Consider the following 17,423-nt stretch of genomic DNA (forward strand, 5'->3'; position numbering starts at 1 on the left):
TTGTAGACTCACTGTATGTTTATATTTAATAAATACAAACCATCAATATACTCTGTAGAGTGAAGAAACAGTAGGGTGAAGTTTTATTTTTTAGTATTAGTTCTTTTAACTCAGGCATGTGTTTTATTGTTTTTTTGGCTTGCTACTTGACTAATTTTATGAATTTCCATGGACTGTAAATACATGTAATATAGAGGAAAAGAGAAAAATCTCAGGTACTTTTCTCCAATATTAAATCAACAAATGGACCCTTCACTACCACTTTTTTGTAATCATCTAAAGCAATTCTTTTTTTCTGAGAAGTTGGGCATAAAGGCCAAAGGATAGCAAGTTTCCGTGGTCTGAATAGTTTCAACTTAACTCTTCAAGGTAAAACTATTTTATTGTGTAAATTCTTGAATATTCTTTTAGGTGCAAGACAGAAAAGTGGATGTTAAATTTAGCCATGGCAGCTGCTAGTCAGGTACTCATAGTTCCACTTCTGCAGCTGTGAAAGGAGCTGCTCAGCCCTGTGGCCCTTGCAGCCCCATCAGAGAGCCAATGAGAAAGGACAAGCTCAGGAGCTGCACACAAATCTGTTTCTGAAGGAAGACAGTGATGCAAAAGGTCTTTTGCCAATCTCCTGCACCAAGGAGAAAATTAGTAAGCAGGTGAAATGGAGTGTGGGAAGTCAGGGATGCAGAGCTTTATTGCAGTTGTTGGAAAGTAACTCTCGTCATTAAACCAAGAAGCCTTTAATTAGTTGGAGCTGACTGTCAATGAAGTACACAGCTTTAAACATAGTTTTTAAGTTCAGACATTCAAATCCACATCTGCAAAGTGGATCTGTCCCTATAAAACTTTTGCTATCCATTTTCCCATATTGTTCCCTTCTATAGAATCCTGAGGGCACCAACTACTCTCCCTTCCCTCCTCCCAGGGCTTCCCCCACCATGCCCACAGCCCAGGACCACATTTCAGCCCCAGGGCCATCAATCCTTGTCCCAGTGATGCTACACTAAGGTTTATCTCCAGACATGCTGTTAGAATTTGCTCTGGCAACAACAGTGGGCACAGAAATGATGCTTTCTGTTTTCTACTCATTGCTCTGTCAATTGTTTCAGAAAAGCGTGACCTCCTGGTAAAATTTACGTTCAAAGTATGCATTTTAGTGTTTATTTACTTTAAAATGAGGCTAGTTAGCATGTATGGGGTTCTGCACTGGGGTATGGTTGTATCTTTTCTTCCAAAGAGGATATTTACCTGCTCCAGAAATGCAAATCTTCATGTCAATCAATGTGACTAACATATGTCTGTCAAAGTCAATGATTTCATCAGCTACTGATGTGGTTCACAGTTCTTAGCTGTGCTAATTCAAGGTATGGTACTTAGGTGAGGCAAAGTTTCTTGCAGAAATTCTACATCTGGTTGAGCTTCAGCCTTTTTTTTCTTCATGTAATTCTAGGAGTTGAGCCTCCGAAGGACAAAACAATTATACAAGAGGAGCTGCGCAAAATCTCCCTGCCTCTCTACAGCATCCTCTCTGCCCTCACAATCCTAGGAATGATCATGGCCAGTGCTTTCTTGTTCTTTAACATCAAAAACAGAAATCAGAAGTAAGACATTCTTGTTACTTCTATCACAAATTCTTTCGTATTTAACGCTGTGTTTGTAGAACCAGTTGTGTATATATATATATATCTACCTACATATACATGTAAGGAAAATGTAAAACTGTGGAAAGGTGGTATTTTAGAACTATTTAATTGAAATCACTGGGTAATATATTCACATTGAAACAGACGGTATTTAAATTCTTTTATACTGTCTGAAAAGTGTATTTTTCTATTTTATGTTTGACTGCTAATAACATTAACCCTAGCTAATTAATACATCAGCAAAAGAGGAGGTCTTTTTACTAAGCATTCAAAAACCTAAAACAGCGCTAAACTTTATAAAACAGCAAATACAGTGCATGCCTTTAGATTTCATGGAATACTAGAAGAGTTATCTCTTTGCCTGGTTACAAAAACTCTTCTTTATTGCTCTATTAGCCTAGCTGTAATATTTTCCTCTTTAATGCACTATTACCTTTTGTCCATAGACTAATAAAGATGTCCAGTCCCTACATGAACAACCTTATTATCCTTGGAGGGATGCTTTCTTATGCATCTATTTTTCTTTTTGGTCTTGATGGATCCTTTGTCTCCGAAAAGACATTTGAGACACTTTGCACAGTAAGTAATTCCATATATTCTAGTTCAATTCTAGTTGAATTCAGTCTTACAGGAAACAGAAAATGGAATTGGATAAGTCCAGAAGTTGGATGTGTCATTCCAGTAAATCACTGATTCTCATAGTTCTTTCCTGGGATATTTTCTGGGACCAAATTCTAAAACATGTACAAAGCTTCATTATGGGGGTGGTGGTTGTTGTTGTTTTTGTTGTTATTATTATTATTGTTCATTATAGAAAATTTTAAATGCATTGGGATTTGACTTCAGACTGAAAGGGTAGCTGTATATTCTTGTTCTGAAATCATATCTACAAAGATTATTTACTAAAGATGATTTTTATCTTTGTAGCAGGACAACTTGCAATACCTGTAAAGCTACTTCTTTATACATTCCATATTATTTTAAACTACATGGCTGCTGCCTGTCTAGATCTCTTTAGTCAGTTGCTTTGGCTGATTCTCCAAAGACTTCTACTACTATTTTCATTCTATGCTATAAATTCTCGCAAGCCTAGATCCATATAGAATACAGTCTAGTTAAATCAAAACAAGCAACTCTGAAACCAAATTAAATATGTCCATCTAGAAACTTTTCTTAATTGTTCAATGTAATGCACTTATTCTGGCTTACAGAGGTCTTTTCAAAGAAAGGGATAGGATACTCTTTCCAAAATCAGTATAAAACAGAATTTAAATTTATCCAGTATCTTCTCAAAAAATTCTAAGACTCTGCTTGACCTGTTGCCTAAAAATATCACACTTACTCAGGAGCTGCCTTCACTATTATTTTAATTCTTCTTCATGTCTCTAGAAAGTTGCAGTTCACAGCACTTGTTTTTAGGAGTCTGAATTTCTGATGTCATGACTGGCAGGAGAGGAATTTTACTTCAAGAGGATAATTCAAAGCATGAAAGTTGGATACCTAAGGCTAGTTGATGCAAATACATCCCAATATGTCAACTGAAGCCCTCCATGCTGGCTAGAATGCTTATAGAAGTGAAACACTGTAATCTTTTCAGTTAGACCATTTCAAAACAGTGGTGATTCCATAGCACATGCCAAGATGGACTAGAAGACATACTATGGGTGAGCATACAGGATTGTCTGAGGAAAGTCTTACCTTCCTTAGCTGGGCATGGACACAGCTGTATTTCAGACACTTAAACTTTAGGAGCAAAGGAAAGGAGAAGGAAAGACTATCCAGTCTTCCTACAACTAGAGCTCTAATTCTCAGTACAGCTAGTAGAAAGAGATGCTTTAAAGATTAGAAAAGGATGATCCTGTTCACCTCTCACAAACTAGTCTATAACTCGGTGAATACAATGGGGCCAATAAGAAGCGGAGGATGACATAATCCATTTTTTACCCAGGAATTATGCCTTTTTTTGTGAAATAGCTTCTGATGGAGCAGAAGTGCCATTAGGAATCCATTGTTGATGTCAATCCCGACCATTCTTTTCTCATCCTCCATTGCAGAAGGATCTAGTGGCATGGAACACAATTTTTAAGTCTTGAAGTCTGCTCAATCTTGAGGGGCTGGTATCCAGACCTCCTGAGTTCCCTGCCAGGCTGCAGGCCACTGTATGACTGGGCTACAACCCTCCTCTGGAAGCAGCCATGCACTGCTGAACAGAAGGAAAGTGGGAACCAGAAGTACTTATCAGCATCTAGCTGTTCTAGGACACAGATTTCCAACCAAATGTAGCTATATAAGACTAAATAAGACTAAATTTGAGTCCTGTTTTACATGTGAAACAGCTCAGCCTTAACTCTGAAAAATGAACCAATGTCCAAAATCTTGTGCCTCTGAGCTAGAACATTTCTTTTGATTTTTCTCTAATCCGCCTCTCAAAATGTAATCACTAGTCTCATTTTCTAAATGCAACAAAATTTAACTGTGGTCTGCTTATTTTGTCCAATCCTACGTATCTCTTCCTTTTATTCTAATTTGTATCTGTAACATTATGTTAGGTCTATGTGTCTGCCATAGAAGGATAAATCTTTACTTGAGCAAAACACTTAATTGACTTAGGTGACCAATAAAAGAAAGGGGTGGGGTAGAATGCTGTGTCCTAAAGCCAAACTTTGATTAAGAAATATCACCTCATGCCTCAAGCAGAGATTTTCTTTTTTTTTTTTTTTTTTATAGTTAAATGTTGTATAAACAGAGCAGAATCTGAGATTTCTTCTCAGTCCTGGCTTTCCAGGTTTTCAGTCCAGTACAGAAGCATTTCTGATTGTGTTTTCCTGTGCATGGCTACTGATGTATTTTATGAACCCCAGCTCTGTCAGCAATTAATACTACAGTCAAATCCTTCCGTAGCCACCAATTAAGAAGATTTTTCCAACATCCTACTTATTAAAACAATTCTTTAAAAATTTTTTTCCTCCCATTATATTCTTTTAAATGGGATAGCTTATGCTTCTCTTACATATTATCTCTACATGACTCCCATTCACTGTGGCAATGCACTTTTATTGTATCTAGAAAACTCTGAATTAGTGCTGGGAAATTCATAAATATGGGAGGCAAACACACTTACCTGTTGAATAACTCTTGTCTCTCTTCTCCTCTCCTCAAAACATTCACCAAGTGCTGGGTACAGAGTATACATTTGGCTCCATGTCATGGACATCCCTTTTCCCACGTGGGCAATATATTTAGTGGTTTCATAAGGTCTGCTTTCAGATACGAGTGCTTATAGGATCAGGCCAGGACAAATCTTTCTTCATCTCCCTTGAAATGCATGATTTTGTTTACTCATTCTAGCCATGAGAGATTAGTTTAAAATTCCCATTTTATTTCAGACTGTGACTTAGTCTTTAAAAAAAGCAGTTACAACTGACAGCAATCATAAAAAGCCATTGAGTCATGTCATCAGGGTGTAACAACTGTGTCTGAGACACAGAGAAGAGCCATATGTCAATGAAAGGAGATATTATTTTGGAAGGGAAGTAAAAGTTTCATTCGAGTTTTATATGCACATGCAAAGCTATAAAGCTGTCATTAGTGTTATCCTGTGTCTAAAATAAGTAATCATTGTCTTCTGTATTTCAGAAGCAATGAGGTCTCACCAGAGTATCAGGATATGCACAATAGCCAGTGTACTTAATTGGATATGTTATATATGGTCTCTGTTTAACATTCTGACAATTTTTGGCAAATTTACATGAGGTCCTTAAAACTTCTCTGTTTACTAAGGTGTTCCTACCACAGCAAGGGGATTTGAAATTGGTGGTTTCTAAGGTATCTTACAATTTAGGCCGTTCTATCATTCTGTCCTCACAAATTCAGGAAACATGGTTTCCAAATTGTAGGTATTACATTCAACTCTGTTAGATTTGTTTGCTCCAGAGCATGTTGTTTATAGTGCTGTTTGGAGGGTGAAATGCTTTGCAACATCAGCTCTTTTTTTTACTTTTCAACAATTTATGTCTATATGTGGCATATGGCTAATGCTGTAATATTCCAAGGACACTGACACATGACCCAAAATTACACCAGTAACACCTGAAAGGTTCAAAGGATTTATTTGCTAAGTTGTACTACCACTTTCTACTCTGTAAGACACTGGGTGTTAGAAGGAGGTGGTCTATAAGTTATCATGCTGAAATATAGAAACAAGAGTTACATGTAGTTAAGAGTAAGCAAGCACTTTACACATATAGCAAAGTAATTTGCTGAATAAGGTTATTACATTAGTCTTTAAAATTATAAAATGTGGACTCCATGACAAAGTGATAGAGTGAATAATTTGTTCCCAAACACACTCATTTTTTATCTTGATATGCCCATTTTCTATGGAAAGGTAATGAAGTATATTTAAATACATAATAATTCTGTGTTTTCACAGTGAAAACTCATAATAGCAAATGTAACATAATTTAGTTCCATGTCAGAATTAAAGATTAGGTATCATATTTTATAACTCAAATTATATGGAATTAAAATGATCTGGAGCAGTGGGTTCTGAGAAAGTGGTCAGTGTATTATTGAACCATTAGATAATGTCTTACTTAATAGCAACTTTATTGGTTGCACAGAAGAAGAAAAAGCAATACAATATTTCATTACATCCATATGTATGCCAAAGTACAAAGTGTTTCAGAGAGAGAAGGAGAATGATTTATCTTTGTTTTTAATCTCAGAACCAGCTTCTATGGTATCATAGCAAAAAAAAAAAAAAAAAAAAAAAAAAAAGAGAAGTTAGAAGTAAGGGTGTGAAATGAGATGTGATGCCAACTGGAAAAATGCAAGCAAGTGGCAGCATATTTGAAAGCAGTCATTATATGGAAGAGAGAGACTCAAAATTAGCAATGTTAGTGACATATCCTATGAATAGAGTTTAAAGTGACATACTAAATAGAGATACTTAAAGTAGAGAGAATATTAGATAAGATCATAACGTTTAGACTTCTGTAATACATTCCACTGAGAATTTTGTGATTTGCATTTAAGATGAGTAATGTCTTTCCAAGTTGGAACTGCTATTGAATAAAAGACTACTGTGGTCCTGAGGACGACCATGGTCTTCTCTGTTATGCATCTTCCTCAAATAAGTAAATCAAATTATTAAGTTGGGGCGGAAGATGTTTTAAGTACTCCACGTTGCTCTCACCCATAGTTCCACAAAAAAAAGGCCTGGTTCATTAAGTAATAGTGGAGTGAACAGCTCTTCTCCTCAGTCTTGGTAGTTCTAATCTGTAGCAGGACCTTTCTCCTGGAGAGCGTGCTGCACTGGGTCATTGCAGTGATTGGGAAGGGGCTAATGATCTGTCTTGAATAATTCAATATAGGGTTCATGCTTTGATAGGAAATACCTATTCTGCAGATAGAAATTGCCTTTCAATATCCTTTACACTCCAAAGTATTCTGCAAGGATGTAACATAAAATATAAGAGGATTTAAGTCTTGCATAGGCACTAAAATAAGGCATGCTTTGTCTTGTTCATCTCACTAGTTAGCATCTTTTATATGCATTGCCAAAGCTAGACAGACATCCCGTGATTTCAGGTGATCTCACTGAGCCTGGTCAGTGTTTTGGCTTGGATAAATTTAAAAAAAAAAAAAAAGGCCCAAAGGTTTTTGCACACTGCAGGCTGTTCTTAGGCTCTTATATTTCAGTAGGTTGCTCTCAGCCATGGTGTGGATGTTTGGAAACACTCTTTGTACAGAAAGAAGAAACCAAACAGTGGGGTGGGATGGAGAGACAGAAAAAAAGAAGGAGAGAGTAGAGACCCCTGACAAAGTCCTGCTCACTGCTACAGTGTGTGTGTGAGACTACCCAGAATTTGTGTTTTTCTCAGAAAAAACATCTTGAGGACATGTGCACTCATGGCAACAGTAGATATTATAGACCTTATATCTTCTCAAAGGTGCATTTTAAAATGTGACCTTTAAATGTATCCAGATATTCAGATGCACTTAGTGTTTTCAGCTAGTATTATTCTTAATTATGGGTCATAAACACTTTTGACTCTGTGCCTTGTGACAATGTGAAAGATGTGAAAGGCAGGGTTTTTTTTTTTTTTCTTTTTTTACTGTTTCTTTTTAAAATATTCTTATATCTGCCATGCTGAGAGAACAGCTAGGCAAGGTGAAACTCCATAATCCACATTTCACCCTTTCTAGGGAAACCCTGAACCTCTGAAGGGTGGGGATTGCTATGTGATATAAGAGTGGAGAGACACCTGAAAAATGAATTAAACAGAGACTTATAGACTGTAGTGAGGAACAGGCAGGAAAAGACCATTGTGAGCTGTTGTGGGATGGGTTCCTAGGGTTGGAAGCAGGCTGCAGGATGAGGGGGATGGTGGGCAATTCACTAAAACTCTGAAAGCTGGCTGAGTGCAGCTCTAAAAGGAGGGACTTGCCTCTAGTGGAAAGCAGGGAGAGGGAGAAGATGTATGAACCTTCTGTCTTTTTATTTATTTCTGCTTTGTCTTTGCTTGTCACTTTGCATTTCCTCTGTTTAACTAATTTTGAGGCAACAGACTGAAAGGAAAACATGTAGGCAGCACCACCACTAAAGCTGTGGTTTTCTCTGTGAGCAAGAGGCTCTTGAACTAGACCCTGTAGTACCAAATAGCATGTGGCCTTGATATTTGGATAGTAGTTGATTATATGGTTCTATTCATGCCCTTTATGCTCTTCAGGCATTCCCTTAAACTCAGGGTTTTGTTTTGGTTTATTGTGGGGTTATTTTTTTGGGGAGTGAAGGAGAGGATGTTTCCTGTCTTTAGACTTTATATTTGCCTAATTCTTTTGCTCAAATTTGAATATAGTTTTGGCCAGGAATTTAAAAGAAAATCCAACAGACAGACACTCAACTTCTATTGAACTGCAAAAGGATTTAGACCTCTAATCTATTTCTTTGTCTCTGGAAACCAGAGCCTTTGTTTGTGTTTTTCATCTGGCCTTTCTAATTTTGTGTGTATTCTTCAGTTTATTTCCTACTTAATTGTTTAGCTGTTAATTTTAATCTCCCTTTTCTGTATAATCACTTCCATAATTGTTCTCGCTGTCGTTCAGTCTGAGACTGATCTCACTCCTATTTAATTCAACAGCAGCTCTGTTACTGAGTTTAACATGAGCCTGATCAGCTTCTATTTTAGTAAATGACATTTTCTTGAGGGTAAAGAAAGAAGAGTACAGACAAAAGTTATAAGGCTGAATAGATCCTTGAAACAAAATTATGTCATATACTGAAGCAAATACACCACAACCTTGCCAGAGATTTATTAAGGTAATATTTTTAGTATGTTTTCCTCTCCTTCAGTAGAAACAGCAGACACTTTTTAAAGCCCCTTTATAGAAACAGGAGAAATGATAACATCTTTTACGCTACCCATAGATTAACTCTGAAAAATGATCTAAAGGATATTAAGAAATCACTACAGGAGATCTCACAGCATGCAATGAACCTCTGTATTTAATTTATGTGAAAACAGCAGGATTCAATTCTTTAATATTATTACCACTTATGTTTTACAGGAATCTGTGCTAGTGCCACACAAATTCTAAAAAATGAGCTAAAAGTCATAAAAATTCGTCAAAAATGTTTGATATAAATGAGAAAACTATAATTCAAAGGGATGAACTAATTCTTTGGGCTCTGCTTGTGTTCACACAGTCAATTTTGCCATCATTAATAGAAGCAGAGCCATAACCCAGTGAACACCTGTTGAGATGACATATTTTTGTTCATCATAATTATCCATTATATCCCCAGTTTTCCAAGAAAAATAGAAGGTGCTTAATTTCCAACTCCTGCATACTCTGCAGAAATCAATGCAATTGTCCACTTAAAGACAATTGTGCTCTCCAGGGCTAAATGCACAGCATGGTTTATTTTCACATTTGTTCCTTTTAAGTACCTAAATCTCGTACTGAGATGTCCCCAAGCTGCTCCGCAGTGATGTTCAGCTGCAGCCTAACCCTGTGGGCACTGCAGCTTCTACCCAGGGTGTGTGGAGAACTGACTCATTATTGATATTCCTTAAGTGAATCAGTCCAATTCTCATAAACAAAGCTGGTGAGTGGAATGTCAAGTCCTCCAAAAGAAAGATTTGTAAGTTTTATTAAAAAAAAATTAACATCTTGTGGTGGGGGAAAATATGTTTGCAAGAATCTTAAGCCTGAGTGATTCCTCTGCAGAAGTATAATCTAAATGTTTTACTGAGGGAATTCTTAACCAAACAGTTTCACTATGCCATTGAAATAACTGTTATTTAAAACAAAACAGTCACCTAGTGAAGTGATAAGAAGTTTGAAGCTTTTAACACAACACTTGAAGGTTCTTTGTGCTGATACTTGGGTTTTTTTATTCATCACTCTGAATCTTTAATCCCATCTTCTTTTTTTCACTTGAGATTGGCAAACTGGATTAACATAGCATTAACAAAGCTGCAACGTGAAAAACCAGGGTGTGTAGTGTATTCAGTTCATGTGGTTATATTTCTTTTCTTTCAATTTAACAAAGCAGTAAAATGCATCACTTGCTTGATCAACTACATTTTTGTGAACTCAAGACCTTCCCAGGCATTCCTTGCTAGATTGTAACTGTGTGGTCCTCTGAATGCATAGGCAGTGGTGGTCAAATAAAGGAAAATGGCACTTCTTGAAAAATGAAAGTTTTAACTTTTCATTAATTCAGTTCTTTTTCCAAGATAACTTTATTTTATAATTTTATATGGAATTTCAATTATATTAAAATAAAATATTTAAAATTAATTCAAATAATATTGTTGCTTACCTGAAAATTAACAGCACCTAAAATGTTGGGTTTATTTGTAAGCTTCATTCTTAGAATATATAAACAGAGGTTTTTACTTCTTTATTCAGAGTGTTTCTGGTATTTTCACCACTTACTAATTTCCCCTTACTAACCCATAGTTCACAATAAGATGGCTTCTTTTATTAATAATGAGTGGTAATATCAGGTTATTTTTATGTCTGTTACACAGATTTATAATTAGTAATCACTTCACCATTCCAATAATGAGATGATGGGAGAGGCTCAGATTTTTGTGAAGATATCAAATAGCAGCATATATAGACTAGTCAGCTAACATTCAATGTTGAGAGGAAATAGGATTGAATTCAAAGTAATGTTATATAAGATTGTTAACCTATCTGTGCTTATTTTGTGGCAGAATAGTCTTCCTTGAAAAAATAAAAGGTGTTTAGCACCTTATGGATAGGTTAAAAACAGAGGGCTTTTGCTGCCGAAAGAAAATAAAAAGTAATGCTTCTACAAGATGTAAGAAACATCTTGTTCATAGATGCAGTCACTCTTAAGCTGAAACTTAAAATATGTATTTAAAGTTTAATATTTGACAAAGGTAGTTTGTTTTTTTTTTTAATAACAGTTATATCTGTTTCCAGTCTGGAACATTATCAGAAAGATCTCTTTCTTTGTGGAGATACTTTCAGTGTTTACTCTTTATCAGCTTTGCTATCCACCAGATAAATGTTTTCTAGGTTTTTTTTAGTTATCACAGTTAATGCATCTGTAAAAACATCTATCAGGTAATTTATAAAAAGAAAAAATTCCTAAATGATGTTTTTAAAAATAGACCCTAAAGCAAAATAGTGTGGCACCTAAAAAGAGAGCAGACATAGGAAACTCCATTTTACTATCTCTGTAGGAATAGTTGATTGCTGTATAACAAATTATATATTTCCTTTGACACTTGCACGTTGTCTTTGAATTATAGGGGAAAAAATATTTGTAGGACATGTTCAAATAGTCAACTCATCTTATTAAAAAAAACAGGGAATCAAGACATATAAGCAGATAATTGAAAGTATACCCTAAAATAATTGAAGGCATCAAGAATTTTGTAATGAATTAACCATTAAGAAAGAAAGATTTTTTTCAGATTTTGTGTCGAGTTAGGAACAGATATTTGAATGCAAGTTTTTGTCTACTAAAGAGACATTTTCCTACTTCTTTGGTGGGTTCTCAGGGAAAGATGGTTTTCTTCAGCTTCTGGCCAAACACAATGTTAGAAACTTCCAACATGGCAGAATTGCTGATCAATTGTACAACATCATGGTCATGCTCTTCAATTACTGATATTTTTATCATGTTCTTTCAAATTAGTAGGCTATGGAGGTATAATACATTTAAGAATATAAATGTGCATATATAAGAATTTCAGAGACTTTTGCTGTTTTCTAAATTTTTCATTTTGCCAGCTGCATTAATGAATTATAGGAGACGAATTTGAGGTCATTTTCTTCAAAATTAAAAATTAATTTTCATCTGAAACTTACCATCTCCTTCTTAGCAACAATGAACTCATTTTGACAAAATCCTGGTATATTTAAGCTAAAATATTTCCAATACAGATAGTAGTTATCTTATTCTAATATGCACAATCCCAATCAGGAATACATAAAATTTTTTGAATCAAACATGCTAGAAATAACATCTTTTTTGAATATTGAGTTAGAAACATATTATGAGCATAATTGAATTTATTAGTATTCCCAAGAGACAATTACTGTTTCAGTGAGAACAAAACAGAGTCTTATTAGACACACGAAAATACCATGTATCTGTTTGCCAAATATACCACTAAGCTGTACACAAAAGAGCTGAATACTTATTAATAACAGCAAAAGGATGGAATGCTAAGTATGGTTGTTGATGTGAAGTCAAAAAAAATGTAGCTGGCTAGTATGAACACATATGAAATGTATTTTTTAAATCCCTTAGAGTTAATCTAACTGGTTTTACTGAAGTATAATGCAAAAGAGTGGCTAATCAGCAAAGAGTTGAAAAATTGTGAAGTTACAAATAATGCTTTGCTGGCCTAAATATCAGTTCCTTTTTTTCTATTTTTTTTGTTTGTTTGTTTGTTTAGGGGTTTCATTTTCAATATCACATTCAAGAATGTCACAAAGTGGCAAAATTCCTGTAGTTTGAATCTAATCACAATTGTTTTGCTGGTTTTATTAATAGCAAGATTTCCCTGCAATGAGTCAACTCTATATTCAGGGTCATTATCAGCAGTGCAACAGATAAACCACAACACTAGATGCCACTAAGTTGTTAATACATACATACAAATATCCAAACAGTCTTCTATGTGTCATCACAGCATTTTCTAATGTTAAGACTCATGGTGCTGTGTGTATTTTTCATAGAATCCTAGAATGGCTTGGGTCAGAAGGTACATCCACAACTTTGGGCAAATTGTTCTAGTGCCTCACAATTCTCATAGTGAAGAACCAATTTTCTCTTACTAATTCATTATTTTGGACCATGTATGTCTTATTTATCTATTTTAAGGAACTGCAGTAACTCTACTGCTTTCTCAATAGTTTTTGAATGAGTATATATATATATTTTCTTTTCCCTGCCTTATACCTAATCAGTAAACACTATTAAAAGTCAGAATTTGTTTTCCACAGAATATTTTGTGCAAAAAGATCATGTTTTGAATACAAAAATGGAAATTCTGGAAAAGTTTGGAAAGACAAAAAATATCATGTATTTAGATATTAAACATTTAGGTTATTCCTCAGGTTTATCTTAGATGTCAAGGTTTGAATCTTACTAGAAGGCCTAGTTTCTCATCAATATGCATATTGATGAGATGACAAATTAAAAATCCCAAACTGTCCAGAATTTAGATGTGAAACTAGGCTGGTTTCTAATGAAAAACATTGTCTTTAGGTTCTCTAAATAATATTTCCCAAATGCTTTCTTAGAACATCCTCGTTTCTCTAAATCAGATGGGTTTTTTGTATCACAATACAGTTCTGCTGGCCAAGCATGCATAGTCAACATGGCCAAAAAAAGGCTCACTTTCCCTTTTTCTAGCTCTCCTTTCCCTGTATTTAGCTATTGTCTCTCCCCTAGTTTTTCATCTGCAAGGTAGACTACTTTGGTTTTTTACTTCTTTGTTCAATTTTGTGCAGTCTCCCTTTTTATGGGCTGGTGTATGTGGAGTCTCTAGAAGGAGGAGGAGGTAATTCCTCCTCCCTGTGATTTCTCAGGCTGTCAGATTCAGCTGTTGGCTTCCAGCTCCATGCTGTGCCTCTTACATGGTCTTCTACTGTCTATGCTTTGTAGTCTCTGATCCATCTTTGGGAAGGAAATGGCCTGTTCAGAGAAAAAAAAGCTTTCAAACAGCCAAACCTGCATGGTAATGAAAACAGAAACTTCCTAGGAATTAGAGAGAACTGTGCAGAGCTTGCTGCAACTCTGAAGATCACTGTCCTGGCTCAAAGCAAGTCTGAAAGCAAGGGCCTGTGTACAAGATACTATGGGCAAGGGAGGAATTGCAGAAAAAGCTTTTTTAATCTATGTTCTGTCCTTCTTGGTCAAATTGAAGATCTTCTATTAGAAATAAAAAAAGAAAAGAAAAATAACTTAGTCTCTTTTTTATGCTAAAGACAGAAATTCTATTTTAGTTTTAAAATCTTCTGTTTTGTATGTGTCAAAGTTGTGGCCAGCTCAGGTCTTATTACACCATTGCTCTGTGCAAGCTCAACACCTCCCTTTTCCTAGGCCACATCTGCAGTTATTATCATTGACTCAGGTATTGTTCCTGAGGCTTGCTGACCAAAACTATGTTCCTGTTTTGTCATTTTCTCTCATAGAATAATTTAAAATCTGTTGTTCTTATCTTTCCAGAATGCTCAGGTTTTTCACTGAACGATGCGTATCTCACATAGTACAATCTTTTCTCATTTAGTCTGAATTGCATCTCTATTTCTCTGTTCATTTCTGTTCAAAATGTTGCTGTTAATATTAGCTCCCTGAGTGCTTTTTATAGTCTGTCTCTTGAGTTTCTCCACTGGTTCTTTCCTCTATCTGCAAAGAACACAATAAAACTAAAAAAATATATTAAGAGATTTTATAAAATTAAGAGATTTTTAAAAATATTTTAAGAGATTTATGGGTTTATATATGAAAGAGATAGTTAATTCAGCATCCAGGCTTGCTTTAGTTAGGGAGGGAATGGACTGATGAGCAAAAAAGCAAGTAAGCAATGAATGAGAAATTACTAAGTATCAAATTTTGTTAAGTTTTTCAGATATTTTTTCCCTCAGGGTCTTGATAAAAAAGTTGTGTGAAATTATGATATTGAAGTAACTTTGTCTTTTTTTTGATGTATATACATTTTTAGGTCCGAACATGGATTCTTACAGTGGGATACACAACTGCATTTGGAGCAATGTTTGCAAAGACGTGGAGAGTCCATGCAATTTTCAAAAACGTAAAAATGAAGAAAAAGGTGAGGGGAAATAGACTCTTTTTTGTTGCCCTGCTAATACAATTTTCTAATTGTTTCCATACCTTTCCTGAATGGCCATAGCCATGTGTCATAGCCAAAGATCCTGAATAGTTTGATATTAGGGCTTTTCAGTTTCTTGTTTATTCTCTCAGAGTTGGAGTCAAGAATCAGCCCTCCAGTCTTTATAATAAGATGTGGACAGTGGAGTTGGCTGTAAAATATCAAAGGGAATTTGGATCTCTGCTCCCTCTTAATACATTGCTTCAGCATCCAGAGGTCTCCTTCTGGTTGATTTTTTTAATGAAATGTTTTCTGATTATATCTGTCTAAGACATGGGTATTACCTGAGGATTTCTCATGGATGGGTAGGAGGAGGCAAGAGAAAGTGCTGCTTATAGCTTCTTATTTCTAATTAATATTGAAATTGCATAAGGTTACTCTAAGACTGGTCAGAATTGAACCACAATAATTGTCTCTGTCATTTTTGGTACAGCACATTTTCTGTAAAGGATTAGGCTCAGTTTAGGAGTAGTGCAACTCTTCATTATATTTTTCCCATTAAGCTTCTTTTCATACATGAAGTACTTTTTATTAGATGATTTTATTAAAAAATTGGAAAAACACTGAGTAGAAAACATTTTGCTGGTAAAACATTAAGAGAAATGTTCATGAAACAGAAAAACAAAATTAATATTTTTATAGAATGAGTAGAAGTGAGAAGTGCCAAGTGCAGTTCCTATGTGCATCTTAACAGTTTTATTCTAATAACCAATAAAGAGTTATATATAGCCAAATTAAGTAGAAAAATGTTCCAAAACCTTGTCAGATTCCTCTTTTTTTTTTTTTTTTTTTTTTTTTTTTTTTTTTTTTTTAATGTGTGGTCATAAAAGATCTCTGTTGTTAATTTTTATTCTGTTAGTACTATGTTATTTTTCCACAATTGCAATATGTAGGGAGTCTGTCACAATAGGATACATCATTCCCTTAGAAGGAATGGACTTTAGATAGACAGGGAGAGAGTTAACTCAGTTTCTAAGAAGATTTATGTCTGAGGTTATTAAGGAATTACATGCTGTGTCTGGAACTGGATGTCTTACTCTGGCATCACAACACATCCACTTAGCACTTCCCCCTCTTATTTGGTCATGTCAGGTTTGCTCTATTTCATTATCATTCATTGTAAAAAAAAATGATGAATAAATACAAAATATCTTGAAACTAACTAAAATGATAAAAAATTTCTATACCAAAACCAGGATACTCTAGGGGGAGTGAAACAGAAACCCCCCTTTTTTGCACATGTGCAAAGAGCCCACTGTAACATACCAATTTATACTACCAGAGTCTTTTACATATATAAATTTTTTAAATTTTTTTGCAAGGATCTTACACTTCCTATATTAAACACTTCCTTTTTTTATCAAAGATGAACCAGGATTTTACCTTCCTGAGAAATGAAATTTTACATTGCAAATATGTTTTTACCTATTGGTACAAATATTTTTAAATTACTTAAGTTACACAAGACAGTACAGCCTAACACATAAAAGCATTTACTTCATAACCTTTATTATTCTCAGAATTTTATAAATTCTCCAATACATACTATTTCAGATAGGAGTGATCAGGTACTGCAATGGACTGTCACTGATCTTTTGCTTCCTTTTTTTTTAAACATTACATTTTAGATCTGCAAGTTGCTACTCAATATTAAATTTCATTGTTATTTAAACATAATCCTCAAATTCTTTATTGCCCCTCTTCTTCAAGGGACTCATCACCAACTGCAAATTGCAATTGATTATGCATAGCTGGATGTTAAAATTATTTGAGATCAGTTAAAAAGATACTGACAAGTATAAGGGAGATAAACTTTCAGACATCTGGACGATGACCAATGAGCTGCTTTGCTCTCACTGATACTGGAAACAATGAGGCTATTAGACCACCTTCCTCTGTATTCTGGAATTAAGTCAATAGCACATTTTGTTCTGTAAACTTTAAAGAATTCTTTATTTAGATATCTCACTCCAAATCATAAGTATGAATCATGAAGTACAACAGTTTTCTTTATGTAAAACAAATCAGCTGTCCAGATAAGTGTTTACTAGTCATATATTTTTAGTCTTTGTTTTGCCAGGATAGATAAAAGTGTTTTTAGGAGATGACTGAAAAACATGACATTCTTTACTTATGTCTTGCAAGAATGACATTTCCATTTTCTGCAGATGTAGTTTACAGCCAAAGTATTTTCTTTCTATGGATGCACAGAAAGTAGAAATTTTTTGCAAACAATATCTAAATTAACAAATGCACAAAGGTAGTGCCGCATGAAAAAAGTACATTAATGTTTTCTAATGCAGTCTGCAATGCAGACTGGCATTGCAATCAGAGAAGTACAAAGTTCCAAAATTATTTAAGTAGTGTGGATCTTATTCATTGTGATCAGTTA

At 34.8% G+C, this 17,423-nt stretch overlaps 1 protein-coding gene across 1 annotated transcript in view; it reads left to right on the forward strand.

Moving 5' to 3' along the window:
* GABBR2 (gamma-aminobutyric acid type B receptor subunit 2) overlaps positions 1–17,423 on the forward strand; it is a 350,484-nt gene that overhangs the window by 191,996 nt on the left and 141,065 nt on the right. Inside the window, exons 10-12 of the mRNA XM_053976709.1 lie at positions 1,445–1,595; positions 2,084–2,216; positions 14,864–14,971. Of these exons, the coding sequence (XP_053832684.1) occupies positions 1,445–1,595; positions 2,084–2,216; positions 14,864–14,971 (392 nt within the window). The remainder of the gene's footprint in view (positions 1–1,444; positions 1,596–2,083; positions 2,217–14,863; positions 14,972–17,423) is intronic.

Source organism: Vidua macroura, chromosome 1 (assembly GCF_024509145.1).
Source record: "Vidua macroura isolate BioBank_ID:100142 chromosome 1, ASM2450914v1, whole genome shotgun sequence".
Classification (NCBI taxonomy): domain Eukaryota; kingdom Metazoa; phylum Chordata; class Aves; order Passeriformes; family Viduidae; genus Vidua; species Vidua macroura.